The 16,887-nt window shown below is 38.5% G+C and overlaps 1 protein-coding gene across 1 annotated transcript in view; it reads left to right on the forward strand.

Moving 5' to 3' along the window:
* Positions 1-16,887, forward strand: part of CNGB3 (cyclic nucleotide gated channel subunit beta 3) — a 173,871-nt gene that overhangs the window by 147,129 nt on the left and 9,855 nt on the right. Inside the window, exon 15 of the mRNA XM_049854335.1 lies at positions 7,765-7,883. Within this exon, the coding sequence (XP_049710292.1) occupies positions 7,765-7,883 (119 nt within the window). The remainder of the gene's footprint in view (positions 1-7,764; positions 7,884-16,887) is intronic.

Here is a 16,887-nt window from a genome sequence, read left to right on the forward strand (position 1 = left end):
ATCAAAAGGCAGTTATTTGGACAGAATAAGGGGATACTGAGTGATTTAAAGTCAGGAAAGGTGTGCGTCAGGGTTGTATCCTTTCACCATATCTATTCAATCTGTATGCTGAGCAAATAATACAAGAAGCTGGGCTATATGAAGAAGAACGGGGCATCAGGATTGGAGGAAGACTCATTAACAACCTGCGTTATGCAGATGACACAACCTTGCTTGCTGAAAGTGAAGAGCACTTGAAGCACTTACTAATTAATGAAGATCAAAGACCTCAGCCTTCAGTATGGATTGAACCTCAACATAAAGAAAACAAAAATCCTCACAACTGGTCCAATGAGCAACATCATGATAAACGGAGAAAAGACTGAAGTTGTCAAGGATTTCATTTTACTTGGATCCACAATCAACAGCCATGGAAGCAGCAGTCAAGAAATCAAAAGACGCATTGCATTGGGTAAATCTGCTGCAAAGGACCTCTTTAAAGTATTGAAAAGCAAAGATGTCACCTTGAAGACTAAGGTGTGCCTGACCCAAGCCATGTTATTTTCAATCGCATCATATGCATGTGAAAGCTGGACAATAAATACGGAAGTCCAAAGAAGAATTAACGCCTTTGAATTGTGGTGTTTGCGAAAAATATTGAATATACCATGGACTGCCAAAAGAACAAACAAATCTGTCTTGGAAGAAGTACAGCCAGAATGCTCCTTAGAAGTAAGGATGGTGAGACTGCGTCTTCATACTTTGGACACGTTGTCAGGAGGGATCAGTCCCTGGAGAAGGACATCATGCTTGGCAGAATACAGGGTCAACAGAAAAGAGGAAGACCCTCAATGAGGTGGATTGACACAGTGGCTGCAACAATGAGCTCAAGCATAACAACAATTGTAAGGATGGCGCTGGACCGGGCCGTGTTCTGTTCTGTTGTACATAGTGTCGCTATGAGTCAGATCCGACTCAACAGCACCTAACAATAAGAACAACAACTAAAATGAACAGCCCCTTGAGTAAATTTTTTTGCACATCTCTGATTATTAACTTAGGGTAGGCAAGAAGGAATGATGACCCTAGGTTTTATATCTTGAAGGACTAAATCAATGATGAAGTCAAAAATCAAGTAAAAGAATAGAGGAAGATAAGCAATTCAAAGACATGAGAGATTATCAAAGATCTTGGGGTTTTAAAGCCAGCAAAGTACTTACATCACTCCAAAATAAAGAGTTAAGTACTATGATAGAAGTAAATACAAGCTACTTGTTGGGCAACAAAGTAGGGACACTTGTCCTTTTGGGAGGTACTGGCAAGATTTTTTGGAGAAAATGATATCCAAGCTAAGTCTTACAGGATGAATAGGAGTGAACCAAGTGAAAGAAGAAATAGGTGTTCCAGTATAAGAAAGAATTAGCATAAGTGAAGGCAGAAAGGAAGAACTGTGTCTGCAGAGTGAGGGAGTTAAAGAGAACCTCAATAAGGCAAAAATTAGAACATTTTCAATATCATTTGTTAGATAAAATTTAATAAATAGTTTTGCTTACAATGAGCCAAGCTACTGGTATATACTAGGTATATGCAAAAAAAAAAAAAAAAAGCCATTACCGTCAAGAAAATCCCACCTCATGGCAACCCCATAGATTACAGAGTAGAACTTCTTCATAGGATATTCTTGGCTGTAGTCCTTACGGAAGCAGATCACTACAGTTGTCTTCTGTGATGCCACTGGACTGGTTTGAACTGTCAACCTTTTAGGTTAGTAGTCGAGTACAAACTGTCTGCACCCCCAGGAACCTTGGGTATGTATAAAAAAAAAGTATGTATAGCAGTGAGCAAAAAAAGATGATTCTTGTCCTCCAGGGGCTTAGAGTCTGGCACAGCAGTATTCAATTTACAGTGTGCATTAGAATCCCCTGAGTGTAGATGTTTCTGCTCCATCCTCAGCAATTCAATTGATTTGGGTGGAGCCCATATATCATTTTTTTTTTAAAAGCTCCCCCAGATGATTCTAAAATGCAGTCAGAGTTAAGAACCATTGGCTTGATGGAAGAGACAAATAATAAACAAATGAAATTAAATAAATGCCTAACTACAAAATGGATTAAGTTGAATAAGGGGAAAAAAGAAGTTGCCAAGAGTGTATGCAACAGCAAAGGCACTTAATTTAGATTGGAGTGCATGAGGGCGGAAGAGTGAGGAGGCCGACAGGTTGTAAGGCATGACCTTTGTAAAACCTAAAGAGAAGTAGTTCTTTAGTAAAAGAATGGAGGGGACATTTTATTTATTTTTTATTTTTATCTTCTTTTTTTTATTGTGCTTTAATTGAAAGTTTACAGTTCAAGTTAGTTTCTCATACAAAGATTATACACACATTGTTTTTGTTTCCCTAATTGCTCTTCCTACAATGTGACAGCACACTCCTCCTTTCCACCCTGAATTTCCCATGTCCATTCAACCAGCTCCTGTCCCTTTTTGCCTTCTCATCTTGCCTCCGGGCAGGAGTTGCTCATTTAGTTCCATGTATCTACTTGAGTTAAGAAGCACTCTCTTCACGAGTATCTTTTTTATATCTTATAAAAATCTTATAGTCCAGTCTAATCTTTGTCTGAAAAGTTGGCTTCAGGAAAGGTTTCAGTACTGGGCTAACAGAGAGTCCAGGGGCCATGTTCTTCAGGGTCCCTCCAGGTTCAGGGGGACAGCACTTTAGATGAAGACTAAGAAACATGAGCCATGAGCTTGGCATGTTCAGGAAATGGAAGGAAGTGAGCTTTTGGCATAGTGGTGGAAGACGAAGTCAAATGGAGCGTGGAGTACTTCCAGATGGAGTCATCGAGGTGGAGATGCTGGGTGCACAGTTGGAAATGAGTCTAGTCCATGAAAGAGGATGGAACTAAAGGTAAATGTTTGGGGTCGCTGTATAGTAGAAGCTGACTTCATGAAACACTCAAGAAAAGGTAAGAGAAGAGGGCCAAGGCTGTAACTTTGAAAAATACCAATGTTTAAGGAGGAGAACAAAGAAGAAAAGTCAGACAAGGCAACTGAGAAGAAGCTGTCAGAGATACAAGGAAAATGGGAGAGAAATTGTGATATAATGGAAACCAAGGACACGCAAACTAGCCTACATTAAAAGCAGGCAAATTGGTGCTATCAAATCATTTTTATAAAAACAAGTATACAAACCACATTGCATTTTAAGGATCCCTTTAGAGCAGTGGTGCATTTGGAATGACATGACCTTAACACACCAAAATGGTCTTTCAATTTGTTCCAATAGCAGCAGGGGCTGAAAATTGAGATGACTCATATGAGCTTTAGTACCCGAGCCCCTAAGCTGTGCACATTTGCTTAACAATGTGTAAAATGCAGAGGAGGTACAGCCTTATCATTTCTCATTTCTTCCTTACATCACAACCATCTCTCAATAATAAAAACAAATCAGCAAACACACTTGAAGGGAAGGAAAGAAATAGAGAAAAGAGCGGAAAGAACTACAAACCATAGTTCTTTGTTTCTTGTTGTCATTTTGTCTCTGTTTTTGTTTAAAAGGACATTTAAGTGATAGTACATATTGAGAGAGATGAAACTTACTTGACCAGATTTTAGACAACTTAGTACAGCTTAGGTTTTGCTCATCAGTGCCACAAACCATTATAGGAAAGGAGGAGAAAAAAACAAAAAACAAAAAAACTTATGCTGTGTTGGAGGTTACCTAAATAATTGAAGAAATGGCAGGGTTCTGGTCTGAGTTTGCTGACCTGCCTCACCCTTAGGATTGTTCCTAGGATGATTACCAGTTGGGTAGCTTGGACTGCCTCAAAGAGCATTTGAGAATTTTTCCAGGATGCTCTAAGGCAATGATTCTTACAATTTAGAGTGTCGATTAAGGGCCCTGGGGAAACCCTGGTGGCATAGTGGTTAAGTGCTACGGCTGCCAGCCAAGAGGTTGGCAGTTAAATCCGCCAGGCGCTCCTTGGAAACCATATTGGGCAGTTCTACTCTGTCCTATAGGGTTGCTATGAGTCAGAATCGACCCGATGGCAGTGGGTTTTTTTTTTTAAGGGCCCTGGTGGTGTAGTAGTTATGGGCTATGGTGAGCTACAGCTGCTAACCAAAAGGTCAACTGTTCTACCTTGCCCTGTAGGGTCACTATGAGTCAGAATCAACTTGACAGCACTGGGTTAGATTAAGAACTGCCCGGAGATTTTGTTAAAGTGTAGATTCTTGAGCTTCCGCCCAGACATTCTGATCTAGTAGAATTTGCACCTCTAAGCAAACTTCGGGAGTCCCCAGGTAGTGAGTTAATGTGCTCAGCTGCTAACCTAAAGGTTGTTGGTTCGAGTCCACCCAGAGGCACCTTGGAACAAAGGCCTTGCAATCTACTCCTAAATAAATCAGCCATAGAAAACCCTATGGAGCACAGTTCTACTCTGACACATATGGGATTACCATGAGTTGGGTCAACTCGATGACAACTGGTTTGGTTTCTAAACAAGCTCCAAAGTGAGTGATGCTGCTGGTCCAGAAACTACACTTTGAGTAGCACTGCTGTTTTCTGATAGGGTACACTCAAGTGCCATAAAGTTCCCTGTAGCCTTGGAAATAGCCTCCTACACAAGAATCTTGTAGCTTCTCACTAAGGGTGACCTCACTCTGCACGAAGCTCTTACATTTCTACACTTTTTTCAAATTAGTACATAAACCAACCAAAAGAGCTTGGTTCGATCTTATTTTGCACATGCTGTCAGCCCTTGTTCTCTGAGGAATGTCTACTTCATTTGAATGCTAATTAAACTTGCAGAAAAGGCTTAAATTAGCCTAGAAATATGCAAGAAATAGTGGAAGTTTTGGTTGGTTGATTATGCCAGATCTCCTTAGAAAATTATTGAAATGATCATTAAAAAATAATTAAAAGTGCTGAACTATATTTGAGTACCCATTATGTACTTCTACTTCCAGTCAGTGGTAATAACTGCCTTTGAAAAATCATTCCAGTTCCTTGAGAGTTACTTCATGCAAAGAAAAAAGAATATGACCCTGTTCTAATCATTACTTCCTGAAGTATGTCTTAGAAAACTAATTTTCAGACACTTTCCCTTATTTTTAAAATCATTCATAGCCACTGTATTCATCTTTAAGAGATTAGTCTTGACACTGGAGTCGTCATTAGATATGATATATCTATATGTATTATATTGTTGTTGTCATTGCTGTTGAGTTGATTCCAACTGATAGCGACCCTGTAGGACAGAGTAGAACTGCCCCATAGGGTTTCTAAGTAGCGGCTAGTAGATTCAAACTGTCAACCTTCAAGCTCTTAACCACTAAGCCACCAGGGCCCCATGTATTACAGAGAGTCAGGTAATATAAGTGCTGCTAGTGCTAGTGCTGTCATCTACCTTGTAAGTTTTCTTAAGACACTTTACTTCTCAATCGTCTACTATCAATTCGTAAATAAAAAGAATGATGCCTTCCTTATTTAGCCTCACAGTGGTTTTTGCAAGAATTAAAAAAAAAAAAAAATTTTTTTTTAAATAATATCTATGAAAGTTCCTTGTTTTTTATAAAGAAGCGTGTCTAAAAGGAAAAAAAGGAATTAAAACAAGGAGCTCTGTAGATACCAGATATTATTATTGCTTTTAAAAATACTTAAAATACTAGATATTGTTATTAGCATTGCTATTATGTAAATAAACGTAATAAAATCCATCCATGTTAGAATTTTTACTTTGATCTATGTTTGAGTATTAATATATACTTACTAGTTTCTAGTGAGCAATGCAAGAATTATGTTTCTATTTTGCATTGTCCAGCGTACAATGCAAAATAGAGACATAATTCTTGCATTGCTCACTTAGGATATCTGGATTCTAGACTTCCTTTTGCTTCTAATTACTGAGTCATGGAACTTGGTTCTTCAGCTAAGCCAATCAATGCCTTGGTTTTATTTTGTGTAAAATGGAAATGATAGCATAGACTCTACCTTCTTCATAAGGGTAATGGGGAGCTAAAATGAGAATTTTAATTTCCCATATGTTAACTAGGAGTCCTGGTGGCACAGTGGTTAAGTGCTATGGCTGTTAACCAAACGGTCTGCAATTTGAATCTACCAGCTGCTCCTTGGAAACCCTGTGGGGCAGTTCTACTCTGTCCTATAGGGTCGCTAAGAGTTGGAATCAACCCGACAGCAACAGGTTTGGTTTTTTGGGTTTTATATATTCCGTCTCGACAGCAAAGGTTTGGGTTTGGTTTTGGTTATAAGTTAATTAGGAGATGGAGTCTGGTAATTCTAAACTCAAACTTACAATTACATCAATAACTAATGTTCAAAAAAATAATCCTTGGCATTAAAAAAAAACTTCAAAACTTCCCAGAGAAAGACTATATTTCCTTAATTCATAAATGAATGCCTATCAACTCTGTGCTAGCAATGGCACCAAATACTCATTGCCTCAGTCATCTCAGGGCATAAACTATAATCAATCGTGTTTAATCTTGAGACTCAACAGCAGTGGGTTTGGGTTTGGTTTAATCTTTTGAAAATATGGTTAACCGGAATGTTTGATTAACTCAAATAACCCAGTTCACTCCTGAGCCATGCAAGGGAATTTACTGTATTCATGCAATTTTTTTATACCTCAGGGTGATCAAGATCCAACTCACTAAATCATGTAGATTCTATTATCCAAGTAGTTTGCCTTGTATTACATGCAGACTAGCTTATATAGAATTTAACAGACTTTTTTTGACCCAAATGACATGTAGTTCTCTTGTCAGACATGTTTATTTTTTTGGAATAAGAGGATGTGTTCCAGGGGCCCCACAGCCACCCACTAGCTTGGAGATTTGCTGGAAGGACTCACATCACTCAACATAAATCAGCCTCAGTCTTCTTAGGTCCTTCCTCTGTGAGGCCTGCAAGAATGTACTTTTCTCTCCAGCTGTGAACCAAAGAGACACAAGCAAAATATCACTGCCAGGAAAGCCCACCTGAGTGTTGGGGGCCAGAGTTCTTTAAGGGGGGCTTGTCATCTAGCCATATGAGCAACCATGGTGCAGATTCCAAACAAGTACTAGAAGCACACCATAAATCTTGGTGCTTATGTTTAACAATGCTGGCAGGCTGCTACATCTTGCCCACTACCTTGGCCATAAGTGATAGCATCATTAACCAGTGACCACGTGAATATTCCCGGAGTTTTGTTCTCAGGGCTTCAATGAGAGTCATTGCCCTGGTTCCAGGAATCCTCAGAGATAAGCAGAAAGGAGTAAAACAACCTGCTGCATTAATACTTCCCTCTCAATGTGGAATAAGAATAACAGCTTAAAGGTCTTTTATGCATCAGTTCCCAAAATTATTCCTCAACGCCATAGGTAGAAGAGTAAACATTTGAATGGCTGTAGCCCATGCTCTTTGCATAGATCAATCACCTCCTTCAAAGCTCCACAGTGGTCACCAAAGCCAGGTGTGTCCATGCTCTCACAGTCAAGCCCATTCCTGGTACAATATGCTGACTGAAATACATTCATATGTCCAGTGGTGGCATACAATGTTCACATGTTGGGAAGTGTCCACTTCCTAATAATTTCCTTTTGGGTGATATGTCCAACCAGGGTTTATGTAACTACCTCAAGCTATTAAGATAATTAGTTTTACATTGATGTTGCATCTTTTTTTCATTTTCATTTACTCTTCTGGAAGACTTTATATTTCTTACTTTGGGGCATAGTTATCAGTAATAAGGTGACTACTATTTCTTCTTTACATTTGGCATATAGGGAGAAATTGGCAAAGAAATGTATATAATCAAGCAAGGAGCAGTCCAAGTTCTCGGAGGCCCCGATGGTACTCAAGTTCTGGTTACTCTGAAAGCTGGGGCAGTGTTTGGAGAAATCAGGTATCTGAAAGACGTCTTACATATTTGAAGTCAAATTATTCATCCTAAAATAAAAATCTTAGGACATAAAATACATGAAGTTCCTGTTCAAATTTATTAAAGGTTTGATTGTGCTGAGAGCATTGGTAAAATAAGGATTTTGATATTTTTGTTCATTCTCTCCTTTCTCTCCCCCCAAAGATCTTATGTTTCCTAAGGAAAAGGATTAGCATTCAGCTCTACAAACCCAAGACCTAAGTCAGTGCCTGGCCTAAGATAGATGCTCAATATATGTTGAATGAATGCATAAATGAATTAATAAGAAAAGATGTTGGGAGTGTTGGTGTCAGAATGTTGGAAGACCTTAAATGCCAGGCTAAGAAGGTGGTTTTGAGTAGATGAGTGATAGAATCTTAGTTGCAGGACCAAATTTCCTAAGTCCAAAACTCAGTTCCACCACTGACTAGCTATGGTCAGAGGGCACATTACTTGACCCCTCTGTTCCTGAGTTTCCTCATCTTAATAAAAATAACAACAACAACAATAATACATATCTTAGAGTGTTAGTAAACAAGTTAAAACATGAAAAGCACTTAAAACAATACCTGGCATCTGGAAAGAGCTTAATAAATATTAACTATTGTTATTACTATTTCTTATTGGCCAAGAGAAGTTTATCTTAGAACAAGTCCCTAAGAGTAAGGATCCAAACCAAAAACCAAACCCATCGCCTTCAAGTCGATTCCAACTCATAGTGACCCTATAGGACAGAGTAGAACTGCCCCATAGGGTTTCCAAGGCTGTAATCTTTACAAAGGCAGACTGCCACATCATTCTCCTGTGGAGCAGCTGGTGGGTTTGAACTACTGACCCTTCAGTTAACACCCGAGCGCTTAATCACTGTGCCATCAGGGCTCCTTTAAGAGTAAGAATATAGTTAACAAACTTAAGCACATTGTGGGCCAGACACTTCTATATGCATTATCTCACTTAAACTTATTTTTCATTCTACAAATATTTATTGAGTGCCTGGTACATACTAGATTACCAAGTATTACTCTAAACTCTGGAAATACGCAGTAAAACAATAAACAAGACCACCTCACAGAGCTTAGAGTCTGGTGGAGGGAAATTGACAATAAACAGTTAAACAATTAACTCTCCTCACTAGACAAGACAAATTCACACTGTGATAATTGTTATGAAGGCAAAGCTTTGAACTAAATTGACTGTGACTGAAAGCGACCGGGGATACTACTTTGGATGTTGTGGTCAGGGATGGGCCCTCTGAAGAGGTAATATTTGAACTGAGCCTTGAAAGAGTAAAAGGTCAGAAATGAGGGAAGAGGCCCCAAGATGACAGGACAGTCTAGGGGTAAAAGCAAGCTTGTCTGGTCAAGGGACGAAAAGGTCAGTGTGGCCGGAATATGGCAAGTAAGGGACATTGTGAGAGAAATTAGGCCAAAAAGGAAAGCAAAGGCCAGATTACATAGCACCTTGTAGGCCATGGTAAAGACTTGCTATTTTATTCTAGATACAAATGGATGCCAGTGGAGAGTTTTAGGCAAGAGAGTAGCACAATCTGGATTACAATTTTTAGGCCACTCCAACATCTATGTTGAAAAAAGATGGTAGAGGAGCAAGAATGAAATAGCAGAGACCAATTGGGAGTCAGTGCAGGGGTTTGAGTGAAAGATGGCAGTGTCTTGAAATAAGATGCTGGATATTAAGGACAGACGAGTACGCTGTCAGGGAGTTATTAATATATACATTTCACAATTGAGAATATTGCGAATCTGGGATGTCAAAAATCTTTCCCAGGATAACATATATAATAAGTGATAGGGGAAACATTCAAACCCGAGTGTCACGGATCAGGGTCCAGTGACCTGTCCACCACACCACAGAAGAAAGGTTGTCCAACCTGTAACTTTATGGCTGCTAAGAAGTTATCTGTGGTTTCCAGTGGTGCGGATAATTGCAGATGACTTCATATTAGCATAATTAAGTTTTCCTGGTAATATTGAAGCATATTATTTCTCTGTTGATAATGTGGCTTCTATTTTTTTTTTTTTTTTTTTTTCTCCTCACTTAGCAACTGGGCGGGCACTCCTGGGAAGGTCCTGCTCTGAGGTAGTAGTGGAATACAATTCTTAGAAAGTCAAAGACCTGAGTTCTTTGCCTATTTCTATCATTCTCTTACTGGGAGTCTTTGTAAAAATAATTTAATATTTTTGTGACTTAATAATCACTGTAGTGTTGAAGGTTATAAAACATGCAAAAGCCTAATCTGACACATTGTAGAAAATAATTAGCTGGCCTCTCTTAAGGGTTGAGTATAAATACAAATATATTAATTGCTGATACTATCATCGCAGGAGGAAATACCCTGGGAATAAAATGCAGGTGCTGCTGATTTGCAACTGAAAGGAATCCTAGATTCCTGGCAGCAGCTTCTTAAATAAATCTCCTATTACCAAGTTGGTTACTAAGGCCAAGTTGGAACCAGTAGGCCGGCAAACTCTAAAAGTGCTCATTGGGGAGTTCATTGCCTTAATTCTCTTCATGGCTGTGGTGAAGGAGAAACAGGATGCATCTCCCTCTTCCCAGTATTAGCCTGAGTATACTAGGTGCAAGATGGAGTCACTTATGCTAAGCCCCACATCAGCAAACCCAGACCTGGCTATTTTCTATTTCTTGTAAATGCCTGACCTTCCCAAGAGCCATAGCCTAAGTCAACCAATCTGCTCTTGCCGCCTTAGCTATATATATGACCTGGCTTTGAAACATTTCCAATATGCCATATAAGGAAAGTAACTTAGAACTAACCAATCACTTTTTGCCTGGCATTATTTCCTTGTTCTTACACCACTTGGCTTGTCCTTGGGGACTCTTGTCTGACTTCCAGGGCCTGCCAAGGACGGCTTTATGGTAGTTTATGACGCCATGGTTTTCATTACATGTAATGAAAAGTCTTGGTCACTGAATGTATTTAACCACTTCCTTTACTCCTTCTGCATCTGTTAAAATCTCTTGCTTCTGAAAACACATCTGCATTTTTAGTATTGGTATTGCTACTAATTTTTCAATAGGACACCTTGCTGGTTTCATTTCTCTTTTGAAATTCCTTCCCCTGGCAAATTTCTGCTCATCCTTTAAGACCCAATTCAAATGTCACCTCTTTGAAGCTATCTCCAACTGCCCCCCAATTAGTTGCCCCCATCCTGTGCTTCCACAGCACTTCTCTTATGCCTTTATTACAGTAGTGACCACTGATTTATAGTTAATTTGTTCAGATTGGTGTCCCCAACAGACTGAGCCATTAAAGATAAGAACTAAAAGTTACCCATTTTTATTTCACGAGCAGCTACATAAAAATTGTTCAGTGTTGATCTTTATTTATATCCTGCTTCCTTTCAAAAATAATTTGCAGCTGCTATTCAGCAGTTTTCATATAATAGTTAATTGCAAATTTACACAAAAAATAGAAAAATTATATTTGGGGCCTCTTAGAGCATAATGTGGAAACTCTGGGGGCGTACTGGTTAAGAGTTCAGCTGCTAACCAAAAGGTCCACAGTTCAAATCTGCCAGGAGCTCCTTGGAAACTCTACGCAGTAGTTCTACTCTGTCCTATAAGGTTGCTATGAGTTGGAATCGACTCAACAGCAACGGGTTTAGAGCATAATGTGATATGCCACAGAGAAATCCAGGCATTCCTTCCCTACCAGGCATGGTGCCAGCTGTGAGGGTACAACGCTGAACAAGAAATTATAGCTTCCTTCAAGAACCTTACAAACAAGTGAGACAAGAAGAGGAAAGATTTCAATACCACTTGATTAGATGTATGAATTGTATACTATGATGAGAGTATACACAAGATGCTATCAAGCACAAAGGTTTATCAGGGACCAATGTGTCCTTTGGCTTTGACAATTCCAGAACCTGTGAATGTGACCTTATTTGGTAAAAGGACCTTTGCTGATGTAATTAAGTTAAAAATCTCAAGATGAGATCATCCTGGATTATCCAGGTGGACTCTAAATTCAAAGACAAGTGTCTTTGTAAGAGAGAGAAGAAGACACAGAGAAGAAGAGTCAGAGATTGGAGTTATACATCCATAAACCAAGGAACACCTGGCACCCCCAGAAACTGGAAGAGGCAAGGAAGGATTCTTCCACTGGAGATCTTCGGGGGGAGCCCAGGCTTGCAGACACCTTGATTTTGGACTTCTGGCCTCCAGGGCTGTAAGAAAATAAATTTCTGTTGTTTTAAGACACCCAGTTTGTGGTATACTGGTTATAGCAGCCCTAGGAAACTAATACAGGACCAAACTCTTTAAATTGCTAACTTTTGAAATTTTACTGAAAAAAAAAAAAAAAGAAGGCATGCTTGGTGCTTCCCTTTACTTCACCCTACATGGCCAGTCCACCACAACACCTATCAATCTCACCTAAGTATCTCTCAAGTCATTTGCTTCTTACCTTCTCCATTGCCACACTTTGGTCCAAACCACCGCCACTGACAATTGCAATAGCCTACTATTATGTTGCCTACTCCAATAACCATACCCCTCTACAATCCAGTTTCCACACTTTGCCCAGAGGGAACTTTTTGGAAACATGGAGCTGATCACATCGCTGCCCTTCTGCTTAAATTCATTCGATGCTTTCATACCATTCTTAGGAATAAGAGTAAAGTGCTGATCCTGACCTATAAGATCCTCAGGGTCTTGTCCCTGCCTACATCTCTACTTCAGATTACATGCCTTCCCCCTCACCTCTTTAATCCAGACATTCTGGCTTTTTTAGTTCCTTGAATATTCCACATACCATCTAGCCACAGAGAGGTTTCTTTCACATAAGTTGTTACTCCTGTCTAGATACATTCGCCACCTCCTTTACCTAGATCTCAGCTTCTTTTCTTGCAGGCCTTCCTTGACTCCCAGCTACAGGGACCTCTCAGCTACAGGGACCTCTCAGGTCCTTAGTCAAGCTATATTCCTTCCCTTCAGAGTATTCTTTGTACTTATGCACTCGTTGGTGCATTTATTTATTCAGTATCTTCCTTCCTCACTAAATTGCAAGCACCGGGACTACCATGCATGGCTGTACCAATTGTGCTCTGCATCAAGAAGTCCAGAGAGGGGTGGGAGTGCTGGAATCCAGCTACACTTCACTCCTGAACCATAAGCTCTGGCCATTTGCTCCCCCTTAAGAGCAGGTGTCCTTTATTTTGCAAAGGGGAATGTTCTTCTAGCCAAGATCTGTACCCACAGGGCTGCACGTACCAGAGAGGCCACATTTTCCTAATTTGTACGAGGACACTGGCTTGATACAGGCTCCCAGTGGCCCTGGTAGATACCATGTTTGGATTTTACTGCACACTCTATCTCCAGCCCTTAGCCCAGTGCCTGGCTCACATAAGTGTCTAATAAATATTGAATAAATAAATGAACGTAATTATCTATCTTTGTGAATGTACAAATACACATTCATTTTTGTCATGAATATGCATATTCAGTCTTGTGCCCTTTTGTGTCACTTTTCACAATTAAGAATAGCAGTGCTATATTTATCTTTGGAAAATTATTTTGTCTTTCTTTTTAAGTTGTTTCTTTGAGGGTTATTCCCAAAAGTGAAATAACTAGGTCAAAAGGTAGAAACATTTCTGTAACTCTTGCAATATATGGGCAGATTATTTTCCGGAAAAATTAAACCAATTTACAATACAGCCAGCAATGTATCCCTGTTTTTGCCTAGCACTACTGGTATTACTTTATTATTCTCATTGGTTTTGCATTTTAATAGGCTGTTTTAATTTGCACTTCTCTAAATAGTGCCTGGAAAATAATAAGTCATCGATAAATATTTGCTAAATGAATTAATTTCCTTTGGGCCTATTTATTTTCATGAGTATGATCATTTACTTTCTGCATTTTTCTTTGTTCACCATCTTTTTGTCATCTGATTTTTAACAAGGTATTTAGTAGAATTTAGGCGTTGATATATTCTTATATGTTTCAGGTAGCTTGGTTTTCATTTAACACATTCAAGTTCCAACTTTTCACCGGTTATATTTGTCATTTCTCCCATTCTAAGGGTTTCTTTTCAATATTTATTGTGAAAAAGCCAAATATTTTGAAAAATAATTTGAAATCTTTTTTCCCTCTAAACCATTTTTAACTAGTTCTCCTGAACACTCAAGTTTTTAAAAGGGGGATACCTGAGGAGACCTCTAGCACTCTGAAATATTTTAATTCCTTATTCTTACCCTTCATCAGTATGACATTATTATTCCCATTTCTTTCTTTCTTTTTTTCTTTCCTAAAAGCCAGAAATCATAGATACATTAGAAGTATGAACAGGAGCAAGAATTGATTAACTTTGAAGGAGAATATTTTTCATATCTGTTTTTTCCCATCCTGAACCTGTCAACTCTACCTGTGTTAAAAATACATATTTATATTTTCACTACATCCTTTTAAAGACAATCTCTTTGTATAGCACTTTTTTTGCTTCAAGCTGCATATTCCTTTCAAACCTATACGAGCCTTAAAACAATCCTGTGAATAAATATATTATCAGTATCACTGTTGAAACAGTCATTCAAATATTCGCAGAACACCTCCTAAAATAACTTGTCCAGTGTCTCTAATTCTGTGAAAATCAAAACTCTTTAAGACTATTTGGGAAAGCAGAGAGGGAGTAAGATTCTGATAGACTTTGGCTCAGCTTATCACACCATCTTGATGGTCTTTGTTCCTTATTTTTTCCATTGTCCATTTGCAAATCTGTGGCATTAAAACAATAACAATGACTGCACTGAAAACACTGAAGTTATGGTGTAAGGAAAAGACCCCTTCTCTGATCTTAGAGTTGAATTTCAGCTATGAAACTCACAGTTATTGTCCTTGAACAAATCACTTTACTGATTCTGGAACTCAATTTCCATGTCTATAATTTTTTTTTATAAGCATGGGCAAGAGCCTACTTTACTAGATGTGGTAATTAAATAAGAAAATACAGTGATTTATTTTTTAAATACTTTAAAACTATAAATTCTGAATAAGGATATGACATTATTACCTCTTTGAACTCCAAAGGAATAGCTGGTGACTAAGCTAGTGTGTTAGTTTGTTTTATACAGTATTTTCTAGCCAAAGTATTGTAGTCAAGTGTTCTTTTGGGTACTCAAAGGAGGATAAGGAAACATGGAGTAAAATAAAGTTTACATGTTATTTTTCTCCCTCTCTTCTTCCTTAGAATTTTTACCTAAATTCTTCATTGTTCATCTACTTCTCTAAGCCAATTCAATTCTGAAATCAAGACCTACTGGGAATAAAAGGGCTAAATATTTTATATCTGTGAACTCTCAGTGTTTTAACTCTACTAAAACTCTATGCATGCAGATTTTCTTCAAACTATTTTACAAAAAAATCTCTGCGCTGACATGTGCTTACCACTCAGTAGTTTTATGAATATCAAAGTATTTGCAAAGATTAAGCAACCTGGGAAGAAATGACCCTAGAACAGTCACTGATATTTGCATACCCACAAAGGTTTTGTAAGTTTTTATTTTTAGTGAAGTTGTAAGAATTCTCAGGCAACAAAGGCTTTTCCAGTAATACTGATGAGGATAAAGGAATATCTCAGGAAAGGACTACACAGGGGATCTGACCTCATGATTCCTAAATGTAACACAGTTGGAAATGTGCTCAATGAAAACAAATATTTAAAGTTTTCATCCTTCATTCAATGTTGGATGTGATACTCTTTCCACTGATAGTGTTGTAGGGGAAAAAAAGACTCCAGGTTCAAATTTAATCAAAGAAGATTTTTATTAAGCCAAGACAAAGACAAAGATTATCATTCAAATGTGGGAGACCAGCGTGTACCCAGTACAGAGGCCAAAGGAATCCACCGAATCACGGTCATGGTATGTATTATATACTATAGAGGACAAAGAAAATCATCACAAAATCATGACTGGTAGCAGATCAGTTCTTCACTGTCGTAGGTGGGACTACAGAAGTGGGGAAGGGACCATGACTAGGATATGTACATAATTACAGGTTTAAAAGGTTACAGTGTTGGTTCTGGGGTTTTAATTACCTGGCTATGTGGTGGCTGGGGTCAACTCATGATCATGCAACCCTGAGTCATAGTCACAAGGTGGTTATAAAACAATACCAGGACCCCAACATTTAACTTAACATGCACCTGTGGAGTACTTCCTTCTTTGTTTTCCTTGGGTACACTTATTTATTAACCAGCAGCGGAGAAGCCTATTGTGCCAGTTTTTCTATCACATAACTAGGGAAAAGGGAAATTGGACCTGATCCTAGCTTTCCTTACTATAGCCAAGCCCTGTAAGATTTAGGCAGTCTTCACTCTCCAGATCAATAGCACTTGGGGTTAGTTTTATTTTTATTATAGAAAATAATTATAGAGGAGAAAAATGCTTTTAGACTAGAACCTTCCTTATTTTAGAAAATATTATTTTTTATGGTAACTAATGCATTAATCACTCTAAACTGTGTTTCCCTGGATGCAGCAGCAGTGTTTAAAAAAAAAAAAAAAAGGATTGTATGGTTTGTATACTGTACAGCTCCTTGGAGCTCCAATTGCCTTACAGTCTGTGTATGCAGAGCACAAGTTATGGTGCCACATATGACAGCCCTGGACAAAGCTAGGAATTAATGACTGGCTTGAGACTAATTGAATATTCTAGCTCTTTCTGATAGATATATATTAGGTATAGATAGATATGGATAGGGATACAGATATAAATACAGAAAGTGTGTGCATTCTATACGTATACACAATCTCCGTGTTGCTATTTCTGACATTTACAGAGCTCTGCACATAGACGGTTCTCTCACCTAGTATCTGAATATGCCACATTTCTCTAACAGTCACACAACTGCTTTCTTTCATTCTCCCACCTTTGGCACACTAGAACAAAGCAAGTAATTTACTGTCCAGTTACATACTGCAAATTAGGGTTTAAAACTCATCAGTCAA

Source organism: Elephas maximus, chromosome 15, assembly GCF_024166365.1.
Source record: "Elephas maximus indicus isolate mEleMax1 chromosome 15, mEleMax1 primary haplotype, whole genome shotgun sequence".
Lineage (NCBI taxonomy): Eukaryota > Metazoa > Chordata > Mammalia > Proboscidea > Elephantidae > Elephas > Elephas maximus.